Source organism: Mesitornis unicolor, unplaced genomic scaffold, assembly GCF_000695765.1.
Source record: "Mesitornis unicolor isolate BGI_N332 unplaced genomic scaffold, ASM69576v1 scaffold6380, whole genome shotgun sequence".
Taxonomy (NCBI): domain Eukaryota; kingdom Metazoa; phylum Chordata; class Aves; order Mesitornithiformes; family Mesitornithidae; genus Mesitornis; species Mesitornis unicolor.
Window position 1 is genome coordinate 41,604 of NW_010160175.1, and position 18,101 is coordinate 59,704.

The following is an 18,101-nucleotide window of genomic DNA, read 5'->3' on the forward strand; positions in this document are numbered from 1 at the left end:
TTGAAGTCATTAACTATGTGTTGGTGAGTATAACCTTTGCCATTATGTGCACTGTGTAAGTTTAATGCTTTCCATCGGACACACCTTTTTTCTTTCCTGACTATACAGTGTGAATCGAGGGCTGTGTTCGAATCCCTCGCTCCTCTCGGATTAACTTGCCACAGTCTAACTCCGTAGATAAGGTGGTGCCAGAGGTGGAGTTGGACGGATGGGTTTGCTTACACTGTAGTCCATAAAAGAAACAAAAGGCCTTGCATGCAAGAAAAGAAAAATGGAGAAAATAAATAAATGAAAGAATAAAAATTAAAAACAAACATGAGAATGAGATTCAAAAGCTATTTAAATCGAAAGAGATTCTATTTATGGAAACAGAAAAGTCACAGATTGTATTTGATTCATGCTTTGGATTAGCTTAGTGATAATATACATTGTAAGGCACTTTCCATTTAAGCTTATTTCACCAGAATAAAAATAAAACAAACTGAGAGAAATCAGAAAGTAACACTGGAATCGCTGGTATTCTGATATTCTACTTTCTGTAAAATTACTTCCGGAAAAGAAGTATAATGTTGCCACATTAACTCACTTGAAGATTTTAATTATTAAGAGACTCCCTATAATAAGCAACCCATTGCTGTGAAAGAGGAGTACAGTTTCAGAAATGGCATATGTATATATGTATTCCTGAATACTACGTTATTCACCCAATATATTGTTAAGTAAACTGACACTTCCTCATGATGTAAAGCTTTAGGTCTGTTTTAATTATGACTTCAGGAATGCATTGCCTTTCCCAGACTCCTGAGAGTTTCCAGGATATTTTGCACCATATTAGCATTTATACTAAGCATTTTAATTAGCTGCAATTGTTCTCCAAAACATATTTGAATGAAAGATCTCCTGAGACATGAATGAGACAAAGATATCAATACAGTCTTTATGCATTTTGTGCTAAAACTTTTCTATACGATTAAAGTACTAATCAGAAAGCTGCAATATGTGCAAAATACATTCATCCTCTATCTATGACTTATTCCAAAACAGGGACACTTTGATAAATAGGTCCTGCAAAATTGCACCATGTGAGCTGTGTCTGTTGTTTGTAGACTGTGCCATTACCTTGAAGGAGGGCTTGCTCAGGCACAGGTGGAGATGTGTGCACAGTCAGTAGCTGGCATCTCCTGCAGGATGCTGTGAGGACCAAGTCCACTGACATTGGCGTTAGGTGTCATGGACCCAAAATAACTGCAAGTGCCACTTGAAAGATTAAGATGCGTGGTAGGATTCAGCTCACTTCCTTCCAGCTGTCTGAACAGCAGGCATATAGCCTTAGCTTACAGTGATCCCCTACCAGCAGCAAGTAAACACATGGTGATTTATCCTCTCCAAAATCAGATGTTGTCCTCTTGAGGCCCTCAGCCCTGGCTGCTTGTTTTTACTCAGGTGTCAATCCCCTTCACATCTCAGCACCACTGCCGTCTGCAGTGTAAAATGCACCTCTGAAACTGAGTTCAAAATATGCTCCTTGTCCTCCCACTCATCCCTGCTGCCTTCATTAAGTTTGTCTTGACAGTCATTTCTGGCATTTATATTCTCAGCGCTGCAGGATTACACCGTGTATGAAGAGGATGAATTGCCCAAGGGAAAGCTTCTGCCCTTCCCAAGTAGAAGTGCAAAGTGAGCTTAAAAACTCACTCAGAAGTAGATGCCTTATGTCTAGAAACCTGAAGTTAGGTGACATGAACCTGTCTCTCGGTGATTGCCTCAGGGGCCACCAGTCCTGCAGTGCAATGGGACCCTTGTCCCTACAATAAGTCCTGTTGAAGTGAAGAGCAGCTGTAGCAGTTGAGCCAAACTGGGCTGCATCAAGGTCTAGGAGATGGCCAGTACCAAACTGGCACTGGGGAAGGCACCCAGAGTACAAGAGTTGGCAGACAACTTCACTATTTAGACTCCAAGTTGCTGCTCATGCCTTGTTTCTTTCACAGAGACTGGTGGTTTGGTAAATGGGTGTTTACACTCTATTTTAATGATTGATTCTATCTCACAAAATGCTGTAATACACAAGGCGTGATTTATACACAACATTTCCTTTGTTTTCCCTCTGCCCTTTTAAATTGCTCATTACGCTTCAGTGGAGCTATAACCACAATTTCTTTGGCTCCATAATCTTACTTTACTGTGGCATCCATCACCTTTCAGTAGGTTTCCCTGCTTTGAAGTGCATGCTTCAGCACAGTCTGTAAACCCCTGGCTGTGAAAAAAATGCTTTCTAGAGCAAGAGAAAAATTACACTTTGGGATTTGGAAGTACATTCCTGTTGTTACTCAAAGGACTGATGCTAATGCCACATAAAAAACACCATCCAGTTTTGTTTTATTCCTTTCCAATGTTATTTATACTTGAAGTCTTAAAGATCAAGCAGAAACTGTTTGAGAAATTAATTGCTCTTGTTCTGCACTGCCATACTAAACAGCACTAATTGGACTGTGGGTGAGGTACTTCCCTGTCCTTATTAATAAATTATTTGTCTTCAGTGCCAGAAACACATGGTGAGAGTTCAGAAATACAAAATCTGCACTCCAGCAGAGACTTATAATGCAGTCACCTCCACATCCACAAACCTCAGCCTCCCAGAAACATAAGCAAGCTGGAAATGGATGACTCACCTGCTCGATATCGCTGTTTTTCCTTGATTTATATATAAATTCACCGATGGCTACAAACACTGAAAGAACAAGGCCTGCAGCGAGCACTATGAAGATGCCCCCAATATTCTCCACCCCGAGAGCGCTGGCTTCTTTGCTGTCCTCCTCGGGGCAGCCGTTGCCTCGCCACCACTTTTCCTTCATCATGTGTAGCTTTCCCTCCTCCTGGAGCTGGAGGATGGCGATGGTGATCTTGTCTCTGTAAGGAGACCCTGCAAGGTGAGATCAAGACCTATCAGTGCTGGCTGCAGCAAAGTGAAGGCAGGGAGCAAGCAAGCTGCTGCTATCTGGAGAATGAGTGCTCTCTTATCACAAGACTGATTATTCCAACCAGAAAGTGTTGGTGTCTCTTCAGCTGGAAGGGGGAAGATGACTGTCTGTTAGTGTCTGCCCTGGGGACTGGAAAGCAGAAGGCTCCTTTGGTGCCATTATTTGAGAATTCATTATAATTTCTAGGGTGTCCTACTGAGGTTTATTTAATCCTTGGCAGTGGGTTTTCTTGCTAAGTAATTCCTCCATATCATGTTTGAATATTGCTTTGAGCATCCTTTGAGACTTTCTGCTTTGCATCTCTTCTATTTACTTCAACATCTGTTTATATTTCCTACTGCATGTAAAATGAGTAGCTGTCTAAGAAAAGTCCAGTCAGTGAGATACATTCTCTTCTCATTTATACCTGCATAAGCCCACAACTCCACTTTAGCTACGTTACAGCTTATAAGAACACAAGACAGCCCAGCTGTTTTTTTTCCATGACTTGCAACAATACTGGCACTGCAAGCTGAAAATAGCAACTATTTTCATGCCTTTTATTTTCAGGCCAACAGCTTGCTAAATGATGTGTTTTCAGGCTCAGCAGCATTAATGGACCTGTACAGTATCTGGCAAATTGTGGGGTCGTGTTGGGTGGTCCAATCTGTTTAGGTTTGCCTCTCATGCACTCTGCTCCAGCTCTCCATCTTCCAAAAACTCTCCCGCTTTTAAGTCCCTTCAGCCAAACTATGCTGTTGCAGAAGGACAAGTCTGTAGCCTTAAAGGAGGACAAGGGAGAGGCTTGCTCCTCTCCCTGCTTCTGGAGCATCATCTAGTTAAAGGAAATTGCTACCAATTAGCTTTTCCCATGTTGCCAGAACCTGAACTTATGAACAATAATAGCATCAATCCTGTTATTAATTATAATAGACAAATAAAAGTTGGTTTTGAAATTGTGAGAGAGACTTTTCTTTATGGGGGCAAGGATTTGATGATGGCAACCAGGTCACAAGAAAGGCTGTCTGGCTCTAAAGGTATACATACACACCCAAACCCTACCACATTGGGCTTCCTACAGCTGGATGGGTTTAGTGTCTGGGCTGCAATACAGTCAGTGTTGCCAGCCTCTGTCCATGTAGCTAACCACCACCCATCCTTTCCTCTCCTTTAGCACGTAATGAGACTATACTTTTAAGCAGTAATTTTACCAAAAGTCTCATTTTGCTGCAAATTAAAGCAGCTGCAATTCTCAAGCTGATCAAGGTAAACAAACTTTAAGGCAGAATGTGTGCCAGAATTTCAGTGACAGCATGGAGCCCATAGATGTGAATAGTTCAGAAAATCTCACTAGGCATCACTTTTGTGTCTTTATGCATCTACATAGCCTTGGAAATTTGGCCTCACAGCTTCAGTTTTCTTTCTTATATTGCTGTGCAGGACATTATTAAAAATAATTGTACCATGAATACAAGCCCCCCTCTCTGCTTTCCATTTCCTTTAGCCTGCAGCATTGTCTGAGGAAAGTCAGTGTGAAAAACATTGCCATTCTTCCTTTGTTGTGCCAACACTTAGCTATTTTTCAGCGTATCTTACTGCCAGCACTAGGACATGCTGTGACCACAGATGCCAACAGACATGTGTCAGATTATACAAAGTCCATCTGGGAAGCCAGCAATCAGCAGTCTCTGCTTGAGGTAGTCAGCTTTGAATGGAAATTATGCCTGCTATAAGAATAGGTGATTTCTATGCATGCCATTAAAGAACCAAAACTAAGCACGACAGAAAACAAAACACAAACACCTTCAAAACTGACTTTACACAGAGAAGTGAATTATTACTACTGAAAACAACAATGCCTCTCAGAAGAAAGAGCAAAATTGTTTTTAGCTTAGGAGAGCTTTGTTGCTCTGATAGCTGGAGTCTGTTATATTGTAGGACACATCTATTTTCCCTTGTCTGAAAGGACATAGCTGTTAGGTAAAGTGAAGCAGCCTGAGTCATGGTGCAGGATTTGTGGGGATGTTCATTCTTTCTTGCGATGTTTATGTTGCCAGCAGGATTATCACAATTCATCTGGAGGGTTACAGGTACATCTATATTTCTACGCATGCTTTTAAAGTTTGTCAAGTGTGTCTGAAGTGTTGGATTGGTGATGTTTTACTGGTAAGCACTAAAACCGCACACAAATCCATCTCAGCACCTCTTTGAATATTCAGCATATCGTTTATGGCCTCTGAGCTATTAACAACCGACCTCTCAGGCCAAGAAATGCATCTATCTACTTTCTTAGCCATCTCCCAAGTAACTGGTAATAGCTTTAGTGTTAGAATTACTAGCATCAGCACTGGCTGTGATACTGGAATTAATACCTATCCTGGCACCTATAATAATGTTGCTTTCTTCAACTGGATTCCTCCCAGGGTGACATTTTTGCATAGGTTTTGCTTAGAGGTGCTTTTGCTACAGCAGTACCAGAGTGTGTTATGTTCACCAGCAGCCATTGCTGCAGATTTTTCACTACTAATGGTCTTCGCCAAGAATTTGATGAAACCTTCCTTTTTGTGCCTCATTGACTCCATAATAAACATAAATAGAGATGTTTGCTGATATCCTTTAACATAACTCAACACAGAGAAGTAGGAAGAGAGCCTATATCTGTGGCTTTTTACTTGCAGAAATTGCTCTGATTAATAAAATAGTACATTTTCTGTATTCATAGACTAACTTTCAAAAATTTTCCTTCCTGTTTCTTTGGGAGCCAAATGGTGGTGTTATTCAGCTCATTTACTGGAAATTTTGGAGTGCAAGGTATATTTTTGCTGCTGCAAATGCTAGCTGCCTGGTTGTGAATTCTCTGAAGGAACAAATGTAGACCAGTTACAACTTGCTGAAATGATGGTGCTAAGGGTCGCAGACAAGTTATATTTTTTTTTCCATATAGTTTCTGCAATCAATAGTCTCGAATGCTATGAGAAAAATAACAGAGCCCTTGGAGTCCTTCTGAATGGTGGAAGGATCTCCATGGCTTATGTTGTTTATGAAATCAATCTTTTAAATATTTAAGATACCTGATGGCACTGAATTATTCCACAGTGCTTGGAAATATCTATTCCCCTGAATCTTGCTGGTTTTCCTTAAGAAAAAAAAATTAAGGCACATTTATCATACAAGAAACATCTTATAAATATATTTCACAGCTGTATTTCCAATGGATGCACTCTCTCTGAGGATTACCATCTGTTCCAATTACTCCTTCATTGTTCTTGGTTTAAAGTGTGGCAGCTTTATGACTGCAATGAAACTCTTGACATATATTTGTCTTTATTTGGGATTTTAGCTTTTGTATCATTGTCCTCAGGGTAAGATGGCTGTTCTGACATAGCCAGTGGAAAAATATACTTAAAATGTTATCTATATGACAATCTGTCCGAGGTACTCAGTAGCACACAGTTCAAAGTGTAGTAGTGTTTCTCCCTTATTTAGTCTAGTTTCTCCCTTATTTAATTTAGTTTCTACCTTATCCAGTCTACTAAGCAACTGATGGGCCACATATTTCACCTGTTATAGCCACGTAAACTGATATCTCCTTGAATAATTCCCCTGAAGACAATACAATTGCATATCTATTAACTGAGCATGTTATATGCGAGCAGTATGGAGAAGTATATTACACAGGAAAAAGATCTGGCTGCCCAATACCAATTATTCACAAGAACCCAGCACAAAAGACCTGATGCTCTTTCTAATTCTCTACAATTAGAACATCTTGAAAAGGACACTGGATATGTTAAGCAAAGGTCTACTGGAAATTGTTGACAGAGATTGGGAGTCTTAAGACTCTGTTTACAACACTGAAATCCCTGATATGGATGCAGAATCTTGTAATTGCTTCTTACCCTTCTTGTGTCTTGTTCTGAGGTCACGAAATACATTAGAAACTTGTCTCCTCTCATGTAGTTTTCTCTGAGATGCATACGTTGGGCATAGCATCTATCCTGCCCACTTCCATTTTCCCAGAGACACTACCTGATTTCTCAAACTAAACAGTTTCACTAGAGCAACTTGCACCTCGAGCAGCACAGAGGATGCCCAGTTTGTGACATACGGGCTGCACCAGAAGGCAAGCAGGTCATTTGGCCTCCTTCTGCAGATGTAACCTGCACTGCTATGTTCCCTCTTGCTTGCAGGGACTGCTTTCAGATGAGCAGAGGCAAGAAGTGATGTTTTGTCTAAAAGGAGGCTCCTAAAGTCTGTTTTGATGAGAAAGGTTTCTAACAGACAAGGACATGACTCAAATGGCCATCTAAACTTCTGAAGGGGACATTGTTGGGTATGCTCCACAACACCTGTGCTAGAAAGCATCTTACCTATAGGAGTTCCCACTCCATAGCCTTTTGAATCGATGAGCCCCCCAATTTGGGTGAGATTGCAGTTCCTCTGAGTCACATACTCTATGCTGGTCGACTCCATTAGCAGTGCGTAGTCCGTGGTGAGGACGCGCTGGATTCCCTCGTCGTTGTTCTTCACCAGCGCTGTCTGCTGCCTGCTGCTCATGAACGCCCACATCTTCTCATATGTTGATATTTTGGATTTCTAAGGAGGGGAAATGAGGGCACAGAATTACACCAGCACCTAGATTACATTTGTAAAATATTCCTCAGCCTTTTGCTGTGAATGATGCCAACAGCACATCTTGAATGAAAGAGAATCAGTAGCAGAGGTTTCCTTCCTGCAGCCTTTCTCTCTTACTGTGCTTTATGGTTTCCTTCCATTGCAGTGCCAGGAACTTCATTACTGGCACAACCGTGAAGTGCTCCAAAGTTTTTTGGACTAATGCTATTACATGGATTACAGCACATAACCCAGCTAAATTAGTGCAGCTGGATGCTGTTGCACACAGCAGCAGTGCTTCTGCCTGTCAGGGCAAATGCACTACTCCAAAAGTCTGATGATGAAGAAAGTACAGGCTCTTTCATTTTGATGGCACTTGCCTAGGAGTCATGTACTTCAAGGATAAAGCTTTAGTAACATACCCAAAATGGCTTCTAAGCAAAAGAAAGCTTTCTGCTTTCCACTGCAATTAGACTTAAAGACTTCATCCTTCTCCCACTGCAATTAAGGAGGAGTTTGCTGGGAAGAGTGTGTACGTGTCAATGCTCAGCTGCACAGGGAAGAGGGATGACAGAAGCCCAGCCACCTCCATACAGTGTTGAACATTCCTCCCCTCTCCTTTCCCCATGTTGTGGGAGCCTCCGAGGGACACAGGGAAAGACAGTGCCTGTGCCCCCTTTTTCACACTTCTGCCTTCATTGGAAGGTATGAAAAGAAAAACTGAACCTACTCAGGGACATGCTGGAGGCCTGTGCCTGCTACCCTCAAGATATGCTACCTACAAACCAAAAAACCTTCAAGTGCTTGCACAGGACTACCATGGCTAAACTTCTCTCTTGTATGCTCTCAAACAACATTGAGCACACAATGTTGCTTTTGGACTAAATATCAAGGTAGATCTACAGACAGCTGGACCATTAGAAACTGTCAATAGAAACGATTTTGTCTCAAGATGACAAAGCCAACCACTGCCGAACTTCTTTGTGTTGCAACCTAGCATGAAACAGACACATACAAAACAACTTTTTAATGTAAATATGAGTTGAAGGTCCTCCAGACAATTATGTTTCCCTAGTTCTGGGGCAGTATATCCTCACTTTTTTCATGGGCCCTATCTCTGGTTTATAGTCACCATAGCTGATTTTGGGCTCACTGTGTGGAGACCATATGTGCTCACTAAACACCAGTGTCTGGGGGATTCCTGTGAGAAGTTGATTTTCTGGTTCTTTGAGCTTTAAATATTAATATGCTTCACCTGTAAATTCGATACCTGTGAATGCCTAAACTTTGAAGATGATTAAGTGGCTCTTTACTAGTAGAAACCATTTTCACTGCTCAGTTGGGAATATTTTTGAAATTGATGATAAGTTTCTGCAGTAGAGTGAGTCTGATATTGAATTTACTGGAAGGATGCATTCCTTATTCAGACGAGTTTGAAAGAAACAGCTTCTCGACTTGCCAACTCCTATTTTTTTTCAGGATAGATCATATGCTGAATTTTGGCCTTTGAATTCTCATTGATTTCAGTGGAAACATGTCTGCACATCAGCAGATAAGAGCTGACAAGAGTTGCAATACAAGATTAAGATCTATTATCACAGAGGGACAAGAAAGCAATGGAAGATTTATAGCTGTGTTGGAAACTGAGGACAGCAATCTGGAGAAATATTTGTGTGTCACGATTTGTGGGATCTCTTCCCAAATTTGATAATGCGCACATGTGGTGAATGCTGCCTGAGATCCTGCTGCCTCACCTGCCTAGAACACTATTCCCTTGCTGGAGCACTTCTTAACTCTCCAGGCCCAGTTTTCTGGGTGTTTTCATCTGGTATGGCCAGATTTGGAACCCATGTACACATAGGAGGCTGACTCTGAGGTTCCTTCAAAGTCAGAACTCCATTTATTCCCACAAATAATTTCAATTGGTTTTGTTTTCATTCTCCCCCCCAACCCCCAGCTAGAAGACATAGTCACTGCAGAAAGTTTCTTGAAAATATTGCCTCTTTAGCAATAGTTTTTCTGGTGAAACTGTTACAACAGTGATACAAGTATAAGGTATTCAAAGTCAGTGGAAAACCACAACTCTTAGTATATGCATTATAAACAAGACTAAAAAGTGATGTAAGTTTGAATAAACTCAAATTGAGTTTTTAGAAAAGCAGTGAAAGTATCTTGATTTTCTTATATGGTTCCTAACCTGCATTCCATCCAGTAGGTACATTGTGAAATATCTTTCAGGGGCTTCCCGCTGCTATGTAAAGCATGAAGTCCTAAACCAGAGCTCTTCAGAACTTGCTTCATGCCAGGATCTTTTTCTGCTCTTGATGTCTTCAGAAATCCTTTTGCCATGTGTGTCTCCTACAGACTCATCTGGTCTTTGCATCATGTGTCCTACATAACAGGCACTCTTTTGTTCCTCGTTCGTCCATAGCAAGGAATGCCCAGAGGGTCATGGTTTTGCTTTTTAAAAAAATGTTGATCTGATAGAGTCTGCTGTTTCTCTTGGTATTTCTTGGTTTGAGTACTGGGCATAGCCCTCTGATAAATCAAATCTTGCAACACAGGAAGCACTTAAAATAATGACCCTTCATTAGTACAACCCAGCCTTGTGCTGCCCTCCTGCAGGACATTTTTATTGCTTTTTAACCTGGTGGTGCTGATTCCTTCTTTCCCTTTCCCTGTCCCCCTCACACCAGCACTCTCAGGCAGCAGGACTGTTGCTGCAGTACAGGCTGCCCATTGTGAAATGCACTTTTCCTCCGAGCTCAGCTCCTCCTGCTCTCAATTCGCAGGGGCATGGCTCTCAGGGGGTACTGCTGGGCATTGGGGTGCTCCCAGAGTCCATGATGGCATGCAGCAGCTTTTGGGGAAACTGTCCAGGTCAGATCAGGACTTCACAGCCTCAGAAGAGGCAGTTATTTCAGATGTCTTCTCTGGCAAAGGTGTTTTTTCTTAAACTATACCATAATGGCATGTTCAGTGCGGGAACAGGAGTAACTGCTGCCCAGAAACCCTTCCTCCTGCCTTCTTCTAATTCCCAGGTCTTTCACTGTGTGTGTGTGTGTGTGTGTGTGTGTGTGTGTGTGTGTGTGTGCTTGCTTAGCTCAATAATTATTTGCAGTGTTTTGCAGTCCAAGGGAGGGAAAGTCATGCCCCCACAGAGCACAAAGTCTTCCTTTTGCATACATCAGTATCTGTTGTATTTATTGTATGGAGATCTACTCTGTGATTTTTTTTTTGACAGCATAAAGAAATCCTAATCTTGTGAGGATCTTGAAGGGCTTCTGCAATAAAAATAATAACACCTTTTATATAACACTGTGTGTGTCTCACTGGTTTACAAGTAGGGTAAATTGTATTTTTCATACACCTTTCACTATGTCACCTTCACTCTGCCAGAGAATCTATCTCCTTTCTGTACAAAAAACTAGTGTCCTTTCATTTGTGTTTGTGTACACATGTATTTCAGGCACAGGAAAGCTAGCATATAAATATTTAATCACCTTGTCTGAAACTTCTTTTTTAAAGGTTTGCATTCTTTTAAACCTACAAATTTTAACCACAGGGATTAATGGTGTAAAAAATGAGTATGAAGCTAGAAAGAGCTCTAGAAATTTGTTCTGAAATTCTCATGCTGAAATTCAGAAATTATTTCCTCTAAAAAACTGTAGAAGAAACAGGTTTTGAAGATTTCTCTCTGATGCTGAATTTGACTTGAGAATAGCAATGGCAGTGACCACCTTTGGGCAGTGAAGAGCTCTTAGACCAGAGGAGTTTTACAGAGTCCTTCAGAAGGCAGCACAGCTGCTTCCTCCTGCCCTATATTCCTGATGAGAGTCCAGTACTTGCCTTACGCAGTTTTCAGGAATATCTACAGATGGATTTCCCAGCATATCTTAATGGAAATGTCAGCTTATCATTTCAAGAACTGACTATAATGAGGCTCTGAAAAATACTGTACTTTGAGCCTTTCTTTCAGCATGGAAACATTTCTATTCAGCGACAGGAGAGCCATTAGAAGGGCAATTCACCCTTGACAGCTCCATCAGGGATAGCCTGCCATCAGATCTATTACGTGATTGAAACCTTCTTGATGAGCATTATTCGTGTTGAGAGATGGCCCAAATACTTTAGGCAAGATCCTTTTTTGTGTGTAAGCATTCTGCCTCCTGTGGAAGCCATAAGGGCTTATGGTTAGAGCAGGGGGCTCGGGCTGGAGCAGCAGGGGGAGCGCTTGTGTGTGGCACGAGCGTTATTTCGGCCCACATGTCTGCTTCCCCATAGTGTCTCATCCTCTTCAAAAAAACCCCATGCAGTTCTGCAGGCAGGTGTCAAACAAAACTAGTGGCATCAAAATTCAGAATGAGCAAAAGAAAGTGGTACATTCCTACCTGTGTACCAGACCTCTGACACTCCTTGCCAAAGGATGTGTGGCAGCAAAAAGTTCACCTGGATTAAAGGGCACGCTGGACAGCCTCCTAGAGCAGAAGTCCCTGGAGAGCTACTAACCCCCAGGGTGGGATCAGTTGCCTTTAATGCCATCTGAGCTGCCCCGGGATTACCAACCATACCATTACAGGCTTGAGGATGAGTGGCTGGAAAGCTGCCAGGCAGAAAGGACCTGGGGTGTTGGTGGACCGCAGGATGACCATGAGCCAGCAATGTGCCCTTGCGGCCAAGAAGGCCACTGGCATCCTGGGGTGTATCAGAAGGGGTGTGGTTAGTAGGTTGAGAGAGGTTCTCCTTCCCCTCTACTTTGCCCTGGTGAGACTGCACTTAGAATATTGTGTTCAGTTCTGGGCCCCTCAGTTCAAGAAGGACAGGGAATTGCTTGAAAGAGTCCAGCGCAGAGCCACAAAGACGATTGAGGGAGTGGAGCATCTCCATTATGAGGAGCAGCTGCGGGAGCTGGGTCTCTTTTGCTTGGAGAAGAGGAGACTGAGGGGTGATCTCATCAATGTTTATAAGTTCGTAAAGGGCGAGTGTCAGGAGGAAGGAGCCAGGCTCTTCTCTCTGATGTCAAATGACAGGACAAGGGGCAATGGGAGCAAGCTGGAGCATAGGAGGTTCAACCTGAACATGAAGAAAAACTTTTTCACTGTGAGGGTGACAGAGCACTGGCACAGGCTGCCCAGAGAGGTTGTGGAGTCTCCTCCTCTGGAGACATTCAAAACCCGCCTGGATGTGTTCCTGTGTGACCTGGTCTAGGTGATCCTGCTCTGGCAGGGGGCTGGACTGGATGATCTTTTGAGGTCCCTTCCAACTCCTACCATTCTGTGATTATGTGATTGCAGGCCCTGCATATTTGACTATCTATAAACACCATCCTTAGATGCTACTGTGAAAAGCATGATATTGGTTTATTCAGTGCTTAGCTTCCCTGCTGAGACTACCAATGAAGCTGTTAATTAATTCTAATTGTCACAGGATTCTTGTGCGTATATCTATATTTATAGCTTGTTGGCTTTTACGTTGACATTTTATGAGATTAACCCGTTTTGTACGTAATTAATGCTAACAGTGAAAAAAAAAGAGTGTAGTTATCTACAAAGCAATTAGCCACAGAAAATAAACTTTTACTTACAGATGTGTTCATGTGTGTGTGTGTGGTCCATATATTAGTAGTGTGTGTAATATTGATCATGGACCATTTTAAAAAAGGGACAAACGAACATGCATTTTGACTGGCTGCAGTATTTTTCCAGTGCAAATGTGACCTTCAGAAGTGATCTTAGGCAAGTGGCTGTAAGGAGCTGAGATCACTCCTTGAAAACCAACATGGAGGAGAATGTCCCCATGTCCATGCACTGGTTCACTTCAGATTCTCCTCTCAAAGGCATGGGTTTGCCCCTCACACCAGTACAGATTCAGATTATTTCTTCATATGTCTTGGGGGAAAATCTCCCATCTTTTGCATTAATATTGCTGAGGGATCCTTTACAGATTTGAGCAGATGATATACTTACCTATTATGCTAATCCTTTCAAATGCTGTGATTCTCCCTCACCATTTATCGCTGGAGAGCCATGATTCATTCTGACTGTACAGAGCTGGCTGATGCCACTTACCTTGAAGAAGGTCATTGTGGATCCGTCTCTAACAGCCCCGTACTCTATCTTGGTTTGCTTTGCCAAATCGTCTGCTGAATCAATGGGGGATTCCATCCTCTCCACAGTCAGGAAGGCAGCCAGGTTGGCAGTATAGGATGAGATTATGATTAAGGTGAAAAACCACCATATTCCTCCAACTATTCTGGTAGAAAGAGCTTTGGGCATCAGCTCTGATCCTGTTACAATATCATCAAAACAACAATATTAAAATCATGCTGAAAGATTCGTTTCCTGATGCCACAGACTTTTTTAGGCACAGAATGCTTTTATGAGCTGTAGTATGAGAAAATGATTTAAACAATAATCTCACAGATGCACAGTTAACATTTATAATGGTAACACACTGTGAAGGGGATGTATGCCATGGTACACGACAAATGGAATTATCTTTGGGTCTAATCCCCATTACATCTCTGAGCTAATGCTCATTCTGATATTAACCTCTTATAGCCCCAGCAAGCTATACAAATATTTTTGTCTGTTTCTTGAATCCCTTTTTGCCAGTACACTGTAATAAATTCTTTAAATCAGAGATCTTTAGCAGAATGCTGTTCTGCTTACAAGCTGCCTGGCAGAAATACCTTCCCTGTGCATCCTATTGACATACCTAAACAGAAACAGGGCAATCAATATGGTTCCAGTGAACTCATTGGCCTGTGTGAACCTGAGCTCAAAACCCAGAACATGTCTTATTACAAACGTGCAGTTTACATTTGAAAATTCAGAGGGTGAACTGATGTATCCTTTGGATCTACAGGACAATGCCATTTTGGACAGTGAATTTAACACTCATTATAGCTGAAAAGGTTTTAGCGGATCTGCCTGCATGTCACACCAACAAATATCAAGAAGTGCTCTGCTGCTGGCATAAAACCCCACACGGTGATAAGTACACCGAAATGGCTTCTGAACACCTCAGACAAAGTGTATTTAAGCCACACAGGTAGTGGTATTTCTAAGCATTCTGATGCAAGTTCTGTGCTGGTGTTTTTAGTGGTGTCTCCACTGAACTTAGCTCATTAGGAGGGATTCAAGGATCTGGTTCAGCAAAGCACTTAGACAGCCACTTGAATAATTTTGACTTCAAACTTAAGCCTTTTCATAATTATTTTGTTGATGAAGGATGGACTTAAGAAAGTACTTAAGTGCCTGTGAATGAAGATCTCAGCACGTAAAGCTTTTTGATGTGACAAACATTTCTATTACTGGAAAGATGTGTTGACATATTATACCTCTCCAGCTATTCAGTAGTTTCTGTAAGAAATTTAAACATGTTTCAGAGTATATTTTCACACTTTGCAAAAGCTCTGAATGTGACTTTTGGAGCAAAGACCAAAAGAGTAAAAACTTTCCAAACAACCAGCAAATAGATTTAACTTAGCTTTGTAAACATATAGACCTGTCTATTAAAGGTCAAAGCTAAGCATAGCCCAAGGGTTTGAGTAGGTTGACAGAATTGCCAAACTGTGAGAGCAGATGCTGTGCCTGTGCAGCCCTGGTGCTGCACGGATTTCAAATTAAGCCAGCAGTCTTAAAGCAAAAACTCTCACTTGAAATTTTCAAGTCCAAATGTACCTGTTTCAAGAGCTGTAGCTCTATCTGGGTTTATGTTTGTGGTCTGTTGCACTTTCTTGCTTTTCAGATTATTTTTTTTTCTTTCAATACAATGAAATCTTTTCCTCCTCTGTGTTGTTGCTCTCAGGAAAAGTGTGTGTTTATTTGTAAGCTGAGGCTCACCTGAAAAAGCTGGTTTCTAGGAGTGCCGATTCAGGTCATCCTGAAGGTATTATTTTTTTTAAGCTTAGACAGCTACACAAATATAATTTCTACACTTGGACCCTGATGTAATACCTAGCTCTGACACATACATCCTAGTAATGTATAATAGCCAGATACCTTACAGATCTCTTAACAAGCAACCATGAAATCTGCCAGCACAGCCTACGGCAGCATGAGAGTGTAGACAGAAAAGCCCAGTGTGCTGAATTTGTGGGGTGAGATGCCAAACCTCCTGTGACTTTCTCTAGCAAAGAGTTGTTTGTGAAAAAGCAGCAGAATACATTCAGACCAATTAGGCTCAAGGCACCAGAGCCTATTAATTATGCAGTAAGTCATGATTTTGCTTTTGGGAGGTGCTGAGCACACTCTGCTCCCAGCTGAACCAAGGAGGTTCACCTTTCTGAGGGCCTCGATTCCAGCGAAAAGCATTAATTTACGCTCCAGGCTCACCAGCTTTGCCCTAAACACTCTCCTTAATGGGGGAGTCTTGGTCTGATCCATTGCCTGGCTGAACTGCGGCTCTGAGGGATAGCTTGCCTTTCTGAGAGTGAGAGTTTCTCTGAATGGATTGAATGAAATGTGCCCTGTTTTGATGCTTTTGGAGTATGCATAACACATCTGAGACTTTCAAGGGAAAAACAGGGGAAGTAATGTCTAAATAAAAAAGTTGCTAGCGAGACTGGGGGTCAGAGACAATACTTGCTGAAGTCTCTCTAGTGCCTTTTTATGGCAGACATGACAGCCAATCCTGATCCAGACTTTGCTCACGCTCTGTAGAAAAGAGAAAGTCTGATCATCACATTTTAAAATTTAATAACAAGTGGCTTCCAATCAAGCATAACAAGCAGCTGCTGCCAACAAGAAAGAGCATAAAAGTAGATGCAGAGTTCCACAAGCATTCACGTCATGTTCAAACTCTTCACATTAATGATGATGCACTTACAGTCACACGCACCACAAGTTTGTACATGGAAACATTTGTCTTGCCTTACAAATGTTCTTTCTTTCTTTCTTTTGTTTTGTTTTTAATCTTCTTGAAAGACAAGCAGAGTCTGGTTGGGGCTGACTGTCATGTACCCAAGGTAGTGGTAACGAGCAGACACTGCATCCCACAGTTTGCTGTGGATGATGGTAAACTCCAAAAAAGGCAGTACGAGGAAACACAAAATCCTGGGGCACTTTCACACACAGGGCAATCACAGTTATATACACACACCTGCCTGATACTGTAAAACCTCAGCCTGTGTTCTATTGATAAACCAGAAGGAAAACAAAACAAAGCAGCAAAACAGAACAGCTCTTTCTTCACCCAACCTCCTTCAAAGTAATTTCTATGAGGAAACTCAATATCCTGTCAATACATTAGTGCACCATCAAAAGCAAGTGCATCTTAGATACAATATGAACTTTATACTCTACCATATCTAGGAAAAAATCCTCCTCATATTTTTTTACTAATACTCAAGTCTGTTAAAGAGGGAAGAATAAACTGTACCTGGATGAAAGCAGAGATGTTTTTTTATTCCTTACTTTAAATTTTTAGGAATTTAATACCAAAGTACTGCTGGGCTTTCCTCTCGATTGCCTTTTTGGTTGTTGTCGTGGGGAGGGCTTTTTTTGTTCAGCTTTGATTCAACTTGAAACGTTTGTCAGAAAATATTTTCATTCTTTTCAGTGGACCCCAGTTTTGGTGAATAGTGATTTAATTGGAAACCTTAGAATATACACGCCATAAACAAATGTGTTTAGTACACATATCTGTTTGACTTCCCATATGGAGTAAGCTTCACTGCCCTTCCTTGTCAACTGAGTGAAATGTCAGCTGTTTCCAAAATCATCAGCAACAGGGACTTGTGACTGGGTTAAGTTACTGCTTCTAGGGTTGGATGCATTTACAGAAGGATGGGACTCATACCTGCAGAAAAGCCATAAAAAAAAAGGTTTGGTTTTGGTTTTAAACAAAGTGTTTGACAAGTGCTAACAAACTTAACAACTCTTCTGAAGAGCCTCTTTTTTTTATTTGGTAGTTAAAATAGTTTTTCTAGGGTAGCTAAGGCTGTTACTGTTCCCATTGGGATGGACCCCAACATTTTCCTGTGGGCAAACCTCTTATACCAATAAACTCAACTTCAGCATGAAGCACTTCATATCAATCTTGCAATTATTTTACATTTCAGCTCCAGAAGCTCACATGTGGCCCTCTCTGCTTCCCTTCCTCTCAGATGCTTCCCCTTCTTCCTCCTGCTGCAGTCCTATCCTGGGTTTCACAGGTTCCCCTCGTTTGCCTGCTCTCAGTTGCAGTGACACGCCATTTTCTTCCTTGCTTGCATTGCTCAGTTTCTGAGATCAGGTTTTACAGTATATGTTGTATTTACAGAGGGTGGAGTTTACCAGCACAGAAGCCCTTGAGCAGACTGTGGGACGTGTGCGATAACGAAGTGTAACCGGTGTACCTTGCTGCATGAGAGCTCCAACTCCAAACCAGAAACTATTTAGTAAAGTAAAATTGTTTTCCACCACATCTGAGTCTGGGTTGCACGGGTGGGGGTTATACCATTCATATGGTGTAAACCTGTGGCAGTTAACAGAAACAATCTGTAAACATCAAATAGAGCACACACAGCGGCAGCAAACCTGCTGA

General features: G+C 41.7%; 1 protein-coding gene across 1 annotated transcript in view; it reads right to left on the minus strand.

Annotated features, from left to right (window-relative positions):
* The window catches only part of GRIK1 (glutamate receptor, ionotropic, kainate 1), a 75,359-nt gene that overhangs the window by 8,004 nt on the left and 49,254 nt on the right, over positions 1–18,101 (minus strand). The window contains exons 13-16 of the mRNA XM_010189141.1: positions 17,914–18,032; positions 13,640–13,857; positions 7,328–7,553; positions 2,670–2,920 (exon numbers count right to left, since the gene is read on the minus strand). Of these exons, the coding sequence (XP_010187443.1) occupies positions 2,670–2,920; positions 7,328–7,553; positions 13,640–13,857; positions 17,914–18,032 (814 nt within the window). The remainder of the gene's footprint in view (positions 1–2,669; positions 2,921–7,327; positions 7,554–13,639; positions 13,858–17,913; positions 18,033–18,101) is intronic.